At 42.0% G+C, this 13,370-nt stretch overlaps 1 protein-coding gene across 1 annotated transcript in view; it reads left to right on the top strand.

Moving 5' to 3' along the window:
* ZFYVE9 (zinc finger FYVE-type containing 9) overlaps positions 1 to 13,370 on the top strand; it is a 95,389-nt gene that overhangs the window by 60,348 nt on the left and 21,671 nt on the right. Inside the window, exons 6-10 of the mRNA XM_030572109.1 lie at positions 3,915 to 4,091; positions 4,680 to 4,849; positions 5,471 to 5,594; positions 7,712 to 7,834; positions 8,856 to 9,011. Of these exons, the coding sequence (XP_030427969.1) occupies positions 3,915 to 4,091; positions 4,680 to 4,849; positions 5,471 to 5,594; positions 7,712 to 7,834; positions 8,856 to 9,011 (750 nt within the window). The remainder of the gene's footprint in view (positions 1 to 3,914; positions 4,092 to 4,679; positions 4,850 to 5,470; positions 5,595 to 7,711; positions 7,835 to 8,855; positions 9,012 to 13,370) is intronic.

Below are 13,370 nucleotides of genomic sequence, written 5' to 3'. Positions count from 1 at the left end.
CTTCACCCCCTACTGGGCAGGGCCATATGCAGGAGTCCTCCCTCGTCTTTCTGGTGACTTGCCGGATGTTTCTTGTGGAGTTCAGCCATCCTCCACCCGCAGAAGCCACATTGCGTGAGGGATGGACGCTCCCATAGCTCTGCCACCAGCCACAGGTCCTCTCTCCAGTCACACCCCCAGGAGTGCCCCCCTTCCTTTTCTCCCTTTGCCTCTGACAGGGGTTCGGGGTTGATCTCAGCTTTCCCCTGGACACCCAGGACTTCAGGTTCCCAAAAACCCATCAAGCAGGGCCTGGGTCTCATCTTCCGGGAGTCCCTTTACAGAGAATTCTGTTAGGCCCTTCAGCTCCGTTGAGGGCCATGGGGTTGGATACTGCCTCTATTCTTTCCTTGTCCCGTCCTTCCTGACTCGGACTCTGATGTCTAGGGGTGTTCTGCTTCAGAGATCCCTTCCCTCTTCTTCGAGGGGTCTTCCCCTTTTCCTACCATGGGCCTTCCTCCCTTGACCTGCTTTCCTCTTAGGCCGGGGTCCCAGTCGGTGCCCACTGCCACTGGGTATGGCAGGCCCTCTACTACCCCAACCCGTTTCCAGCGGAACCTGTCTTGGACCTCAAGGGGCACTTGGACCATTGGATCCTCATCCCCATGGATGCTCTCCAAATTCACTTCGGCATCGGGAATCATCCATTGTGGCTTCATCAGCCCCCTGCTTACAATAGAGCAGGCTGAGGCCGTATCCACCAGACCCCGTTGGGGTCTCCTCCCCACCATCACGGGAATGGTGGACAGTTTCCGCCCCTTCCCTTACCCTCCAAAGTTGGTCCACCCACAAATCTCTGCAAAGCCACATTCCATGTCCAGGCAGTCCCCCTTTTTATGTTAGGTTGCCATGTCCCAATGGGAGCTCCCTGGTTGTTCTCCCGTTTTTTCTCTGGACCCTTCCTGGTCGGGGGTTGCTTGGATTTTCTCCCAGTTTCTTCTTCCTTATATGGGTGTCTTCTTTCCTGGGGAAGTCTGCCTCTGCATACTCCTCCGTCAGTTTTACCACTGCTTATACCGTACTGGATTGGTGTCTTTTCAGCCATACCCATATGTTCTTGGGGAGGCCATGTAAAACCTGTTCTAGGATGAGCGCATCTATGATATCCCCCTCTGTCTGGGCATCTGGTCTCCGCCATTGGGTGGCCCAGTCCATTAACTACTGGGTGAATGCCCAGGGCTGCAAACCTCATGTCCACCTCGCCGCCCGGAACCTTGGCGGACAGCCCCACACGATCTAGGACAGCTGCCCTTACTGCGTCATAGCTCCTGGCCTGTTTCTCACTCAGGGCCATATAGGTCACTTGGACTTTGCCGGCCAGGTAAGTGGCCAGCCACAGGGCCCAGGTTGTCTTCTCCCATCCTGCCCCACAGGTCACCCAATGAAATCATTAGGCAGCAGGTTTAAAGCCAACATAAGGAAGTACTTCACACGATGCAGTCAACCTGTGGAACTTGGTGCCAGGAGATGTTGTGAAGCCCAAAAGTATAATTGGGTTCAAAAAAGAATTATTGTAGATAATTTCCTGGAGGATAGGTCCAGCAATGGCTTTTAGCCAAGATGGTCAAGGATGCAGCCCCCCTGCTTTGGGTGTCCCTAAGCTTCTGACTGCCAGAAGCTTGTACAGGGGATGGATCAGTTGATAATTGCCTGGTTCTGTTAATTCCCTTTGAAGCATTTGGAACTGGCCACTGTCAAAAGACAGGATACTGGGCTAGGTGGAGCATTGGTCTGACCCAGTAGGGCTGTTCTTATGACAAAGATGCTGATAAATGTTACATTTTAGATAGAGAAATTAATACATTTCAGAATGTACCGAACAAGAACAATGAAGTATGCATGTGTTTGGCCAGAGACCGCTGGCACCATTTGATTATGAGTAGGATTTGTTTTTGTTTTGGAGAAGAGAGGAACCTGAAAATATTTTAGTTGAAACCAAATGTTCTTGTAAAGAGGTATAACAAAATTGATCCTATTACAATGATTTCCTTTTAAAAGCTTTTCTGTCCTGTTGACAGCACTGATAACACATTAGTGGTAGACAATAGTGACACTACTGCTTGTTTTATTATAGGGAAAGCATTGCCTGTATACTTGCATGTATCTGCTTCTGAGCCAACTTGTCATCTGTGTTTCTGTCCATCTGCAGTGCTTTGTAATGATGTTTTCCTTTTGCTAGTCAGTTGCCTGTCAGTTCATTTGACCAGATCTAATCTTACCTGATCCAGTCAGCTCCAGATTTTTGTAATTCAGGGCAGTTCCAGACTTTTGTCTTTCAGTGCGTTTTGGGTTAGTCATTCTTTGCACTTGTATGGATTATACTTTAGATGTAGTTATTTCACTTGGTTGCTGAATTGGATTTTCATTTCGCTATTTTTTTTGTTTGATAGTGCTCATCCATAGACAGAGTATGTGCTTAATTACAGTGCCTGATGCCATCTCTGCCTGAGAAGGTGTTTCTAGTTGATAGTTATTTCTGAACTGACACAGGCTGTCATAAAGTGAAGGAGAGAAGATTGAAACAAAACTGCTCTAGGTATCCCAAGAAGACAATCCTAAGGGTATCTGTTTCCTTTGTTTTAAGTCTCCCTCCTATATGTTGGGACTCTATATTGACACTGAATTGCTTTTTAAAAATCGTTGAATCTGCCCCACCTCTCTCGTCAAATTGAAATATCTTAAAGGGCTCAAAATCCTTTCATTGGCTCTGCTTCGTGTTTATAAGTTGATGTAATAAAGAGCTATTTTTCTTTGATGTCCTATTTGCTTTTCTGTGGTTAAAGATGTTCATATGTAGCTTAGTTTATCTAGCACCTGGCATCCCAAAGGAGTCTAAAAGCTTCACAAATGTTTTTTTGAATACATTATGTGATTGGTTTAGGTACCTGTGGCTGCTCTGGAGAGACGTCGGGTACCTTGTGTCAGAGGGGTAGCCGTGTTAGTCTGTATCCACAAAAACAAAGAGGAGTCATCTTTAAGGTGCCGCCAGATTCTTTGGGTACCTTTATGCATATGTGTTGTTATCTGAATATATTTATTGTAACACATTCGTTTATTTGAAGGGGCGGTGTGTTCTGCTGCAGGTGTGAATCGCATGGTTACCTTGTACAGCTGCATACCCTTTTATGTGCTTTTGCCTATATAGACAACCAAATAAATAGCTCAGTTGAGATCCAGTTCTGCAGAGTTCTCTGACTAAAAGAGAACCTCAGCTCACATGGAAGTGTATTCCAAATTGTTAGCTATATATTTTGGTGTTAGTGGCACCTAGTTCCTTGTCCGTCATTTTGTCATCTCCTTAGAGGATCTGAAAAATCATTTTTTATTTATACATTACCATAGGGTTACATAGTGTTCTACAGACAGACAAAAGCCTCACTCTTTACTCCAAAGATTTTACAATCTAGGTTACACAACACCAGGGCATCAGATTTACTTTTGCAAATGAGTACAGTACACTGTATTTTTTTATATCCAGAATAAACCAGTCTATCTTGACACCTTTTTTTTCAAACTATGAAGAAGTTTGTGTGCTGTGAATTTTTGAAGACATGGCCTGAACTTTAACTCAACCCAAAAAAAACCGCATGATTTTTAGTTTAAATACAACACACACCAAGTCAGAGTTTAAGTCAACAATGTCAGTCAGAGAACAAGCTCTTCTTATCACAAAACACCAATAGTCTTAACATGTATTTTGTTCTTTAGTCTCAATTTAACTGTGTAAGTCCTCTCTGTTTTTAATCAAAGTAAGAAGAGATTGCCCACGGTAGGTGGAAAAGCCCAGAGCTATGGGAGCTGTGAATTTAACCATCGTCATGGAGTGTTGCGTACTTAGATGTACATTCACATATCTTGTTTTCTGTTTGCTTTAGCTCAAGCCTGGGAGAACATGATGAGTGCCTCAAGCCAGAGTCCTAACCCTAACAATCCTGCTGAATACTGTTCTACTATCCCTCCCTTGCAGCAAGCTCAGGCCTCAGGAGCCCTGAGCTCTCCACCTCCCACTGTGATGGTACCTGTGGGAGTTTTAAAGCACCCTGGAGCAGAAAGTAAGAAAAAACTTTCATTCTCTTTTCTAAACAAGCTTTGATTAAATTTTAATGTGAATCTCTGGTAAGACACCCCTTTCAAACCTTGCAGCTAAGGACACTTGTCATGTTGTGGGTTGGGTCAAAGGGAAGGAGAAATGCAGACAGGAAATGTATGTACAAATGTAATTTCCAAACACATGGAGATGATTGATCCTAATCATGCTGGCTGATATTTCTCTAAAGTACTTAGTGTGTAGGAATTATATCAGAGAGCCTTATATATGCAATAAAGTGTTTTTTTTTTTGTATTAATTAAGTAGATATGTCTTATTTTCTTAGACTAGGGAATCTTGTACAGATTCCATCTTACCACTTGTTCCTCCCATCTCTACTGTGTATTATAATACTATCAACCCACTGACCCTGGTGTCTTTCTGCCACCGTTTGAATTTGTATTCAATATTTGCCTAATGCTGTTAACACGGATTCGTCACATCCCTGCTATCGTTGCTACTTTTTACATTAGAACTAAAGCACTTCACTTTTCTTGAACGAAGCTTCCATTTCATGTTGCTGTGAGATTTTGAACTCTATTTTTCTCACTAGTGGCTCAACCCAGGGAACAAAGACGTGTTTGGTTTGCTGATGGGATATTACCTAATGGAGAAGTTGCTGATGCAGCAAAATTGACAGTGGCTGGGACAACTCCTACAGGAACCCTAGCAGTGTCACATGATCCAACCAAGCCTGTGACCAACAGCAGTTTATCAGCAGAGGTGAGGAAACTTGCTCAGAACAGCATTGTCACGTTGTCCTGTATGGTACATTCAGTTCTATGGCAATTTAAGTGAGACTGATACGTGCAGTTTGTTGATTTAAGATTTTCTTTTAGTAATATGTATGGCTTATGTCCATGCTGATTTTGAGGTTTGCAGAGTGCTGAAGCTGGCTATATATTTTGGAATGAGCCGTTAATTGCATATGCCATTATGCAGTAGCATTTTAGAGCTCTAATCCAGTATCAGGCCACTACTTTGCAAGGAGTTTTCCCAGGTTTGGGTATACAGCCTATCTGTATGCATAAAGGGCAGGGCTTAAATTCAGCTGGAGCTGTCCAGGACGGAGCTCTGGTAAATATTTTCAAACTCGTGGGCAGAAGCTTGATGTGACCGAAGCTGCTTTGTTTCTGTTTTGTTTGTACATGTGTTTATAGAGAGAGGAGGTGCTGGGTCTGTCTTAGTCTGTGTCAATGTCATGTACCAAGGGTTAACTGATAATTCTATAGAGTGGATATATCTCTTTCACCTACATCTAGCAATCTAAGGATGAAGTCTACCCAGCTCTTGCTTTTTTTCTTTTTTTAAATGCTGTCCTTTTTAATTGTTTCCTTTTTGTAGACCGATAACACTTCTGGATTCTCGGGAAGTATAACTCAGGTTGGCAGTCCAGTTGGCAGTGCGATGAACCTGATCCCGGAAGATGGTCTTCCTCCAATTTTGATCTCTACTGGAGTAAAAGGAGGTGAGAGCAGTAGGGGTAAATGGACAGCTATTTGTGGCAATTATTGGTGCTAGTTTAACAATTCAGGCTGCCACATATAGATAGAAAGTTGGATCCTGGATATAGCCTAAAGATATTAACGATGAATACTAATGTGTAGTTAACTTACATGGCACTAGATAGTGCTCACAGGCATCTGTAGAAAACATCGTTCTGACAACGAAATTACTATTAAAAGTAAAATACAAATAAAAAAAGATTGAGCCCAGAAGTATGTGCTAATTTCCCCATTAATCAGACTGTGGGGGACATTCAGCACAGAGATACATTTTAAGTAGTCATATAAACATGTTTCCACTCTGTGAAATTTTCTTGGAACTTCTGCTTGGTTGAAGGTATCCCAAAATATATAATTTAATGACATCATAAATATCATTGGTTGTGATGAGACTTCTTATACTTGTGAGTATCTTAAGTGAACCAGGAAGTTCTTAGGAGAGCATTAGCATGTATTAGTGGCCTTAACTCACTTTTCACTTTTTTTTTTTTGGTAGTTCCCCTTTCAAATTTGTGGTTAGTTGAGCATATTTCTAATTAGACAGTAAATAACTTTATCTAGGATATTGTTAAAAAATAAGTAAGCATACTTACATTTTCAAAACCAGTCTGCCCCCATGCTGTATTAGCTATTTGTGAAGCTGCCTAATTATTGAACCTCCGTAACAGAGAGAAACTAGTAACTTAGCTTTACTTAATTAAATTGCCGCATACTTTTCAGCACATGAGCCAAATCTCACAAGCCCAACAATTTTACATAGATATCTTCAGTAAATCTTACTTTGAGTATGCTTGAATTAATTCAAATGTCATTGTGCCTGGTTTGACTTACAACATTTTAACCAAGAGGACATTTAAATCAAATTTACAGATATTTCAAATATACTTTTCACATTAGTGAGGTGAACTTTCTCTCAGGGGCGGTTCTAGGCATTTTGCCACCCCAAGTATGGCAGGCAGGCTGCCTTCGGCGGCATGCCTGCAGGAGATCCCTGGTTCCGCGGATTCGGTGGCACGCCTGCGGGAGGTCTGCCAAAGTCACGGGACCAGCGGACCCTCCGCAGGCATGCCGCCGAAGGCAACCTGCCTGACGCCCTTGTGGCGACTGGCAGAGCACCCCCCATGGCTTGCTGCGCCAAGCACGCGCTTAGCGTGCTGGTGCCTAGAGCTGCCCCTGCTTTCTCTCTAGATGTTTATAGGTGGCAGGATAACAAAGACCCTTCCAAATTTCCCTTATTTCTTTATAAAGCCACACTGCTGACTTGTAGGCAGGAGTACAGATTACTTCAACAGTTTGGGTGTTTATTTTTAAACACTCAGTTCGTATGGCTCTAATCAAAGAAAGTGTTTATAGTTTGAGTATCTTACTGAATAGATTTGAGACACAGGATTTGAACCTTCTGTCCATTTTTTTTTTTAAATGTAATTTCACATGATGCTCCCTCCTTTGCTGTTGCACTGTAGGCTGTTGCACTTAGATTGTAAATTCTGAGACTGAAGCTCCTAGGTGCTACCACAATATAAATACAAAGTGTTAACGTTTTGGGGTTTTTTTTTAGCATTTCACATTGTAGTCTACACTAACACTTGTTTCTAAAAGGAAGTCAAAGGATTGATTTTTCAGGTTGTTACTGCTATTGAGGGATAGCTCAGTGGTTTGAGCATTGGCCTGCTAAACTCAGGGTTGTGAGTTCAGCCCTTGAGGGGGCCATCTAGGGATCTGGGGCAAAAATCGGTACTTGGTCCTGCTAGTGAAGGCAGGGGGCTGGACTCAATGACCTTGGTCCCTTCCAGTTCTAGGAGATAGGTATATCTCCAATTATTATTAAAATTAAATTAGTTGATAAAAATTAAGGCTGGAGTTTTCAAAGGGGCCTGTTGGAGTCAGGTACTCAAATCACTGAAATTTGAAAATCCTTGCCCAACAAATATCAGAACAAAATACATTTTAAAATGTCAGGTAAAATGTAAGTGAATCAAATTGTATACATTAGAGTGATGTCATTGCTCAGCTGATTACATTGCTGAGTAGATTACTGTCCAAATAAGCAAATGACTTCATGTTGCATTTTTTCTTATAGACTATGCTGTAGAAGAAAGACCTTCTCAGATCTCTGTGATGCAGCAGTTGGAAGATGGCAGCCCTGACCCACTTGTGTTTGTTTTAAATGCAAATTTGCTGTCCATGGTTAAAATTGTGAATTGTAAGTTATTTTTTATTTAATAAGAGGGGGGGCAAAAAGATTGTATACATATTCCTGGTTGAAAACACAGCATTTGATATTTACTGCCCACAATCTGTGAATTGCTGCATGGAAGTAAAATGTACTATATTTTTATTCCTATTAAATTATAAAATGCACCTATCCCATGCCCTAGGTTGGATTAGTCCAGTTTGTATTTTTGTCTAAAATTATCTGTACATGCGCCTGGAGCATCCTACATACCCATCCAACCCAACAGGGCTCACTGTTATTCACCAATCCTCCCCTCATTGTTAATCCACTTGACCCCTTTTCAAGTCTCTTTCAGTGATGCTCTGAAAACAAGCAGGACTGCGGCTCTGTCAGACCAGGGGGTGAAGTGAGTTCCAGGGTCAGACAGCTCTCACTGAAAACACCTGGTCTCTCAGATGCTCTTGTCTATATTATGGAGGGGGTAGGAGTGGGGAGGCTTTTAGTTTAAGTGCCTCAGTTGGTCTCCACTTTTATTTCAAAATAAAAAGCAGAACACTTTTGCAGCAACACATTTTTAGGGTCACTAAATGCTCATACAAAAGATAAAAAATGCACTTTTAAAAATGGGTGCTGGTTTTGCTACTCTCAGCATCTGACTCAACAGCAACATGTTCATATTTCTTAGAACATGTCCTACATCCCCCTTTCCCAAACCTCAAAACAGTGTAGTGGCCCAGTGGACCATGTTATGCACCATACGATTAGCCATCCCCCTGATTCCTCTACCCTCATGCACATTCCACCCCTATTTTGGAATGTAGACACCTGTTGAATTGATCTGCTCTGTTGTGTTCAGGCATGTTTGTGTGCAAGATTTGAGTCATAGAGCCGAAGGTATCTTAGTAGCAAGCGCCAGAGTTATGTAATGTTAGAGTAATTGATTTTTTTTTGAATGTGCTGTCTTCCTATAGTGAAGTTTGGGCATGGCAAACAGATCTTGAGTGGAAATCTACTTTTTCCAGCCTGAGTCATGTTTTCCTCTCTACAGATGTGAACAGGAAGTGCTGGTGTTTCACTACAAAGGGAATGCATGCAGTGGGGCAGTCGGAGATAGTGATTCTCCTGCAGTGTTTACCTGATGAGAAGTGTTTGCCGAAGGATATCTTTAATCATTTTGTGCAACTTTATCGGGACGCCTTGGCAGGTGGGAATGATTTCTCTTTGAAATCTGTAGTAGGTGACTTCAATAAATAACAGTAATGGATTAGAGTATTGCTTTGATAAAATTGAGAATTTATTTTTATTTAAAAATAGAAAACTTAGTGATCAAAATTGGTAGTGGTCTGAGTTTACTTCAGCTATTAGTATTCAGTATTAGTATGATATTCACTAAGGTAAATGGAACTGCAGTAAATAAAACAAAATATCTAAGCTCTAGTTGGAGAAGAGGGTAGCATTGCAGTAGCAACAATTATATTGAAGGGGAAGTGCTTTCCTTCTAAGCCCCTTTTGCCAGCTGTCTGTAATTTTCAAAAAATTGTACTTGGGTAGAATTTTTTCTTGTTTTTTTCAGCTCAGAAGTGACTCTCTAAGGCAGGGGTTGGCAACCTTTGAGAAATGGCATGCCAAGTCTTCAGTAATTTAAGGTTTCGCGTGCCAGTAATACATTTTACATTTACAGGGCCTCCCAACAGAACCCCAGACTGGCAGCGGGCTGAGCAGGGCTGGCGGCAGGGATGCTGGATGGCAGGGGCCGGCGGACGGAACCCCAGACTGGCAGCGGCTCAGCGTGCTAACGGTCTGGGGTTCTGTCTGCCACCCGCGCTGACGGTCTGGGGTTCTGGCCCCTGGCCCCTGCCAGCCAGGGTCCTGTCTGCCAGCCCCGCTCAGCCCGCTGCCGGTCTGGGGTTCTGTCTGACAGCTCCTGCCAGCCGGGGTCCCGGCCCCACTCAGCCTGCTGCCGGCTGGGGTTCCGTTCACCCAGGCTTGGCTGAGCAGGGCCGGCGGCTGGAACCCCAGACCAGCGGCAGGCTAAGCGGCTCAGCCAGCTGTCTGGAATTCTGGCCACCAGCTCCTGCCAGCCGGGGTCCTGGCTGTTGGCGCCGCTCAGCCCACTGCCTGCCTGGAGTTCCATCCATTCAGGCCAGGTGTGGGCTGAGTGGGGCTGGCGGCCGGGACCCCAGACCAGCAGCGCAGGCGGCAGACGGAACCCCAGATCGGTAGCACTCTGAGCTGCTCAGCCTGCTGCTGGTCTGGGGTTCCGTCCGCTGGCCTCGCTCAGCCCGTTGCCGGTCTGGGATTCTGTTCACCCAGGCAGGCAGCGGGCTGAGTGGGGCCGGCAGCTGGGACCCCAACTGGCAGCAGCGTGCCAGTAAAAATCGGCTCGCGTGCCACAGGTTGCCGACCCCTGCTCTAAGGTAAAATTATTTTCAGCCCTTACTAAGTGCTCAAAGTGTGCAAGTGTGTAGGGGAGGGCAGGGGAACTGCTTCTGAGCCAGGCATGCACACATGAGAAGGGGTAAGGTGAATAAAGGCCCATCATATGCTACTACAGCATTAAGGCTGGAGTAGTCTCCATAAAATCTCTCTGTAATCTGTAAAGAGGGATTCCATGCATTTATTCAGTGCCTGGTCTGGTGTGCCAGGCGCTGTCCTCAGAATTTGAGCAAGAGTTACATACATTTGAAGTTGGTAGCCCTTATTTTTTTCAGTGCCTAGCACAGTGAGCTCCAGACTAGGGCTCTTCGGCACTGCAGTAATACAAATAATAAATAATATAACAATAATTTCAGTTTTGCACTCAGATTTTAACAACACATGGAAAAAAAATGCAAGAAATTGTTAATGAAGCATTGTGGTTATGGTAAATGCACTAAAATTAGGTAATTCAAAATTATGATTTCCTACAGTAATTGTAAGTTGGCCACATTACATACAGTATAAAAATTGATGTCATAAAGTAATGTTATGTATATATGTAAGGCATGGATGAATTGCAGTTGCTGTAGGAATCATACCAGAATTTCCTGTCTTTGATAGTTATGAAATCCCAACCATAAAGTTGTATTAACATAGTTTTTTGTACCTAATTTAGATATCACTGGACAAACGGGCTGTCACTTTAACAATTGCCACTCACAAGAATCCAAAAATCATTGGGTCATAAAGAAAAAAAAGATGTTATAAAATATCTAGATATGTTAATTTATTTTGTACTCCAGGTTAGTCCTCTAGAGGAGAAATCGTATTGCACACAGGGATTTACATTAAAAATTAATATACTTGCACAGATCATCTGTTGCATGTTCTGTACAAAGTATTGTGAATAATCATCCAAAGCGCTCTTTGAATGATCAATTGAATCCGACTGTTAAGTGAGATAATGAAAAAGAGGGTCTCCAAATATCTGTCTTTTTACAACAAAGGTCAGCTTGTCCGGTGAAGGTGCTTGATACAAAATGTACCATTGTCATGTGGCCTTACTGGTTTCAGATATGGTGGGAATAAATAATTTCCAAATCTCACTTAACCAACAATGCAGAATCGTTGTTGTTTTCTAACTATGATGATGTATATATTGCAGTGCTACAGTGTACAATTACACTATGGAGATACATAATTTATAACTTCTACATAATGTATTCTGAGTCCTATTTTTAGCCCTCTATTGGTAATAATTTGATGTACTACATCGCAGTGCTAAGAGAGAGGTAGTGCTTGCTGTTTTACAATTTTTAATCAGAACCCAAACTCCAGCACTTAAGAATTCCCAGTTTTTGAGGTAGTTTTGAAAATACTTATTGCTATATTTCAGACTTGTAGTAGAAACAAATTGTATCTTGAGTAGTTGTATGATATAAAAATGATTCTCAGTCAGGCTTTCATAAATCATGGCATGCAGGATAAATTCCCACAGCAGCATATAATGCATTCTGTACATATCCATCCTTTCCTCTCACAAGTCATGTGCCTATGAGAGAAATAAAATATGCACTCATAAATATGGGATACTTGCAGACTTTCCTGTTTTCCTCTCTGTTCACCAAAAGGAAAAAAAAAAGTGAGGTGCCATGAGAATTTCAATTGTGTGACTGTAATTTCTTGGGTGTTGTTAACAAACATGCTGGTTATTATAGACATGTCTAAGCTTCCAATTTTGCCCATTTTATCAGAGGTGCTGCACCCCTCATGTTTATCAGTCTGTGAGAGTGGATTTGCAGTGAATGATAATTTATTAAAGAAATTAGAGACTGCTTGAAAGCCTGCCTAGCAATTTTATTTCTTGACTATAATATATTTATTTGAATTGGTGTTGCTGCCAGGGAACAGAAGTAATTTTTTGTTTTCTGAAAAAAGTTTGCTGCAGAAGGTAAATAGGGAGGAACGTAACCATACTGGTTATCAATATAGTGTCTTGAACAGCTAGGATACAGAAATTGGTTCCTTAGTTTTTGTCACTGAAAATATGTGATAATTATTTTTGCTAGATTTAGGTAAGTAACAAGACGTGCACAAACCTTTGGTGAATTTTCAGGAAACAAAATTAAATATATGTGCTAGCTCTTCCGTCTCAGTTCTTCACTTTTCAACTCCGCCTTCATGGAAGTAAAAATCTTAAGTGTTGTTTTTGTATGTATATTGTATATGGGGTAAAGTTACATAAAACCACATTTAGTGCAATGTTGATGCTAATTTGAAGTTTCTGCTTTGAAACTGCAATGATTTTCTTCATAAAGCATGTCAATTCACTGTCAAGCTGGGGTCTGTTAGGTGTATAAAGAGTTTTTAATTGCATAACTGCTGATATTTTGAAGAAATAATACAGGGTTCCAGTATGGATTGTATGCATAAAATATATTTTAAAATGCAGGGCTCTTAAACCAAGTGTAATTGCTGTTCCACCCTCTTGGCCCCATCATTTTGTTCCCCCTCTGGCCCCTAAAGGCTTTGTTTGTTGTCAAGCTCCCTGCTGAAGTGTTGCTTGTCTTGTTTTGAAATGGTAGGCTAATGCTTTTCTGTTGTGGTAGTAATCCCATGATGATGTCTTTGTGTTGGATAAAAGCCCAGCAGGAAGTCTAGTAAGTTGAGAAATGAGAACTTTGTCCATGTCACTGCCTTCTTTGAAGCAGTCAGGCATGCTAATTGAAAGCTGCTCCATATGCCTTAGTTCACTAGCTTTTCTTTTGCTGGAATATAAGAAGTACTTCCATTTTAATATTGACTAATGTAAATCTGGCAACAGGTGATTTAGTTCCACTGCCTAAACACATTATATTTGCGTAAGATTTTGTTTAATTTTTATTATATTTTTCATTAAATGAGCATGAAGCATTAAGAGGAGCACCACAGAAGCCAAATACAAAGTTCATATATAAAGATGTACATATAAAACCTGGATAAATGAGATAGGCTTCATATACCTTCAATTCTGGAGTATAATGCACAGAGAGGAATGAAAAACATACATTACGTAGGCACAGAGACAAAGCCTAGGGAAGATGGCCACATCATGGCATGGAGAAGAGATGAGGCACAGAAAAAATCTAGTGTGTTCAGCTTTATA

This window comes from Gopherus evgoodei, chromosome 8 (assembly GCF_007399415.2).
Source record: "Gopherus evgoodei ecotype Sinaloan lineage chromosome 8, rGopEvg1_v1.p, whole genome shotgun sequence".
Lineage (NCBI taxonomy): Eukaryota > Metazoa > Chordata > Testudines > Testudinidae > Gopherus > Gopherus evgoodei.
Note: the sequence above shows the minus strand (reverse complement) of the source record. Positions and strands in the feature narration are given on the sequence as shown.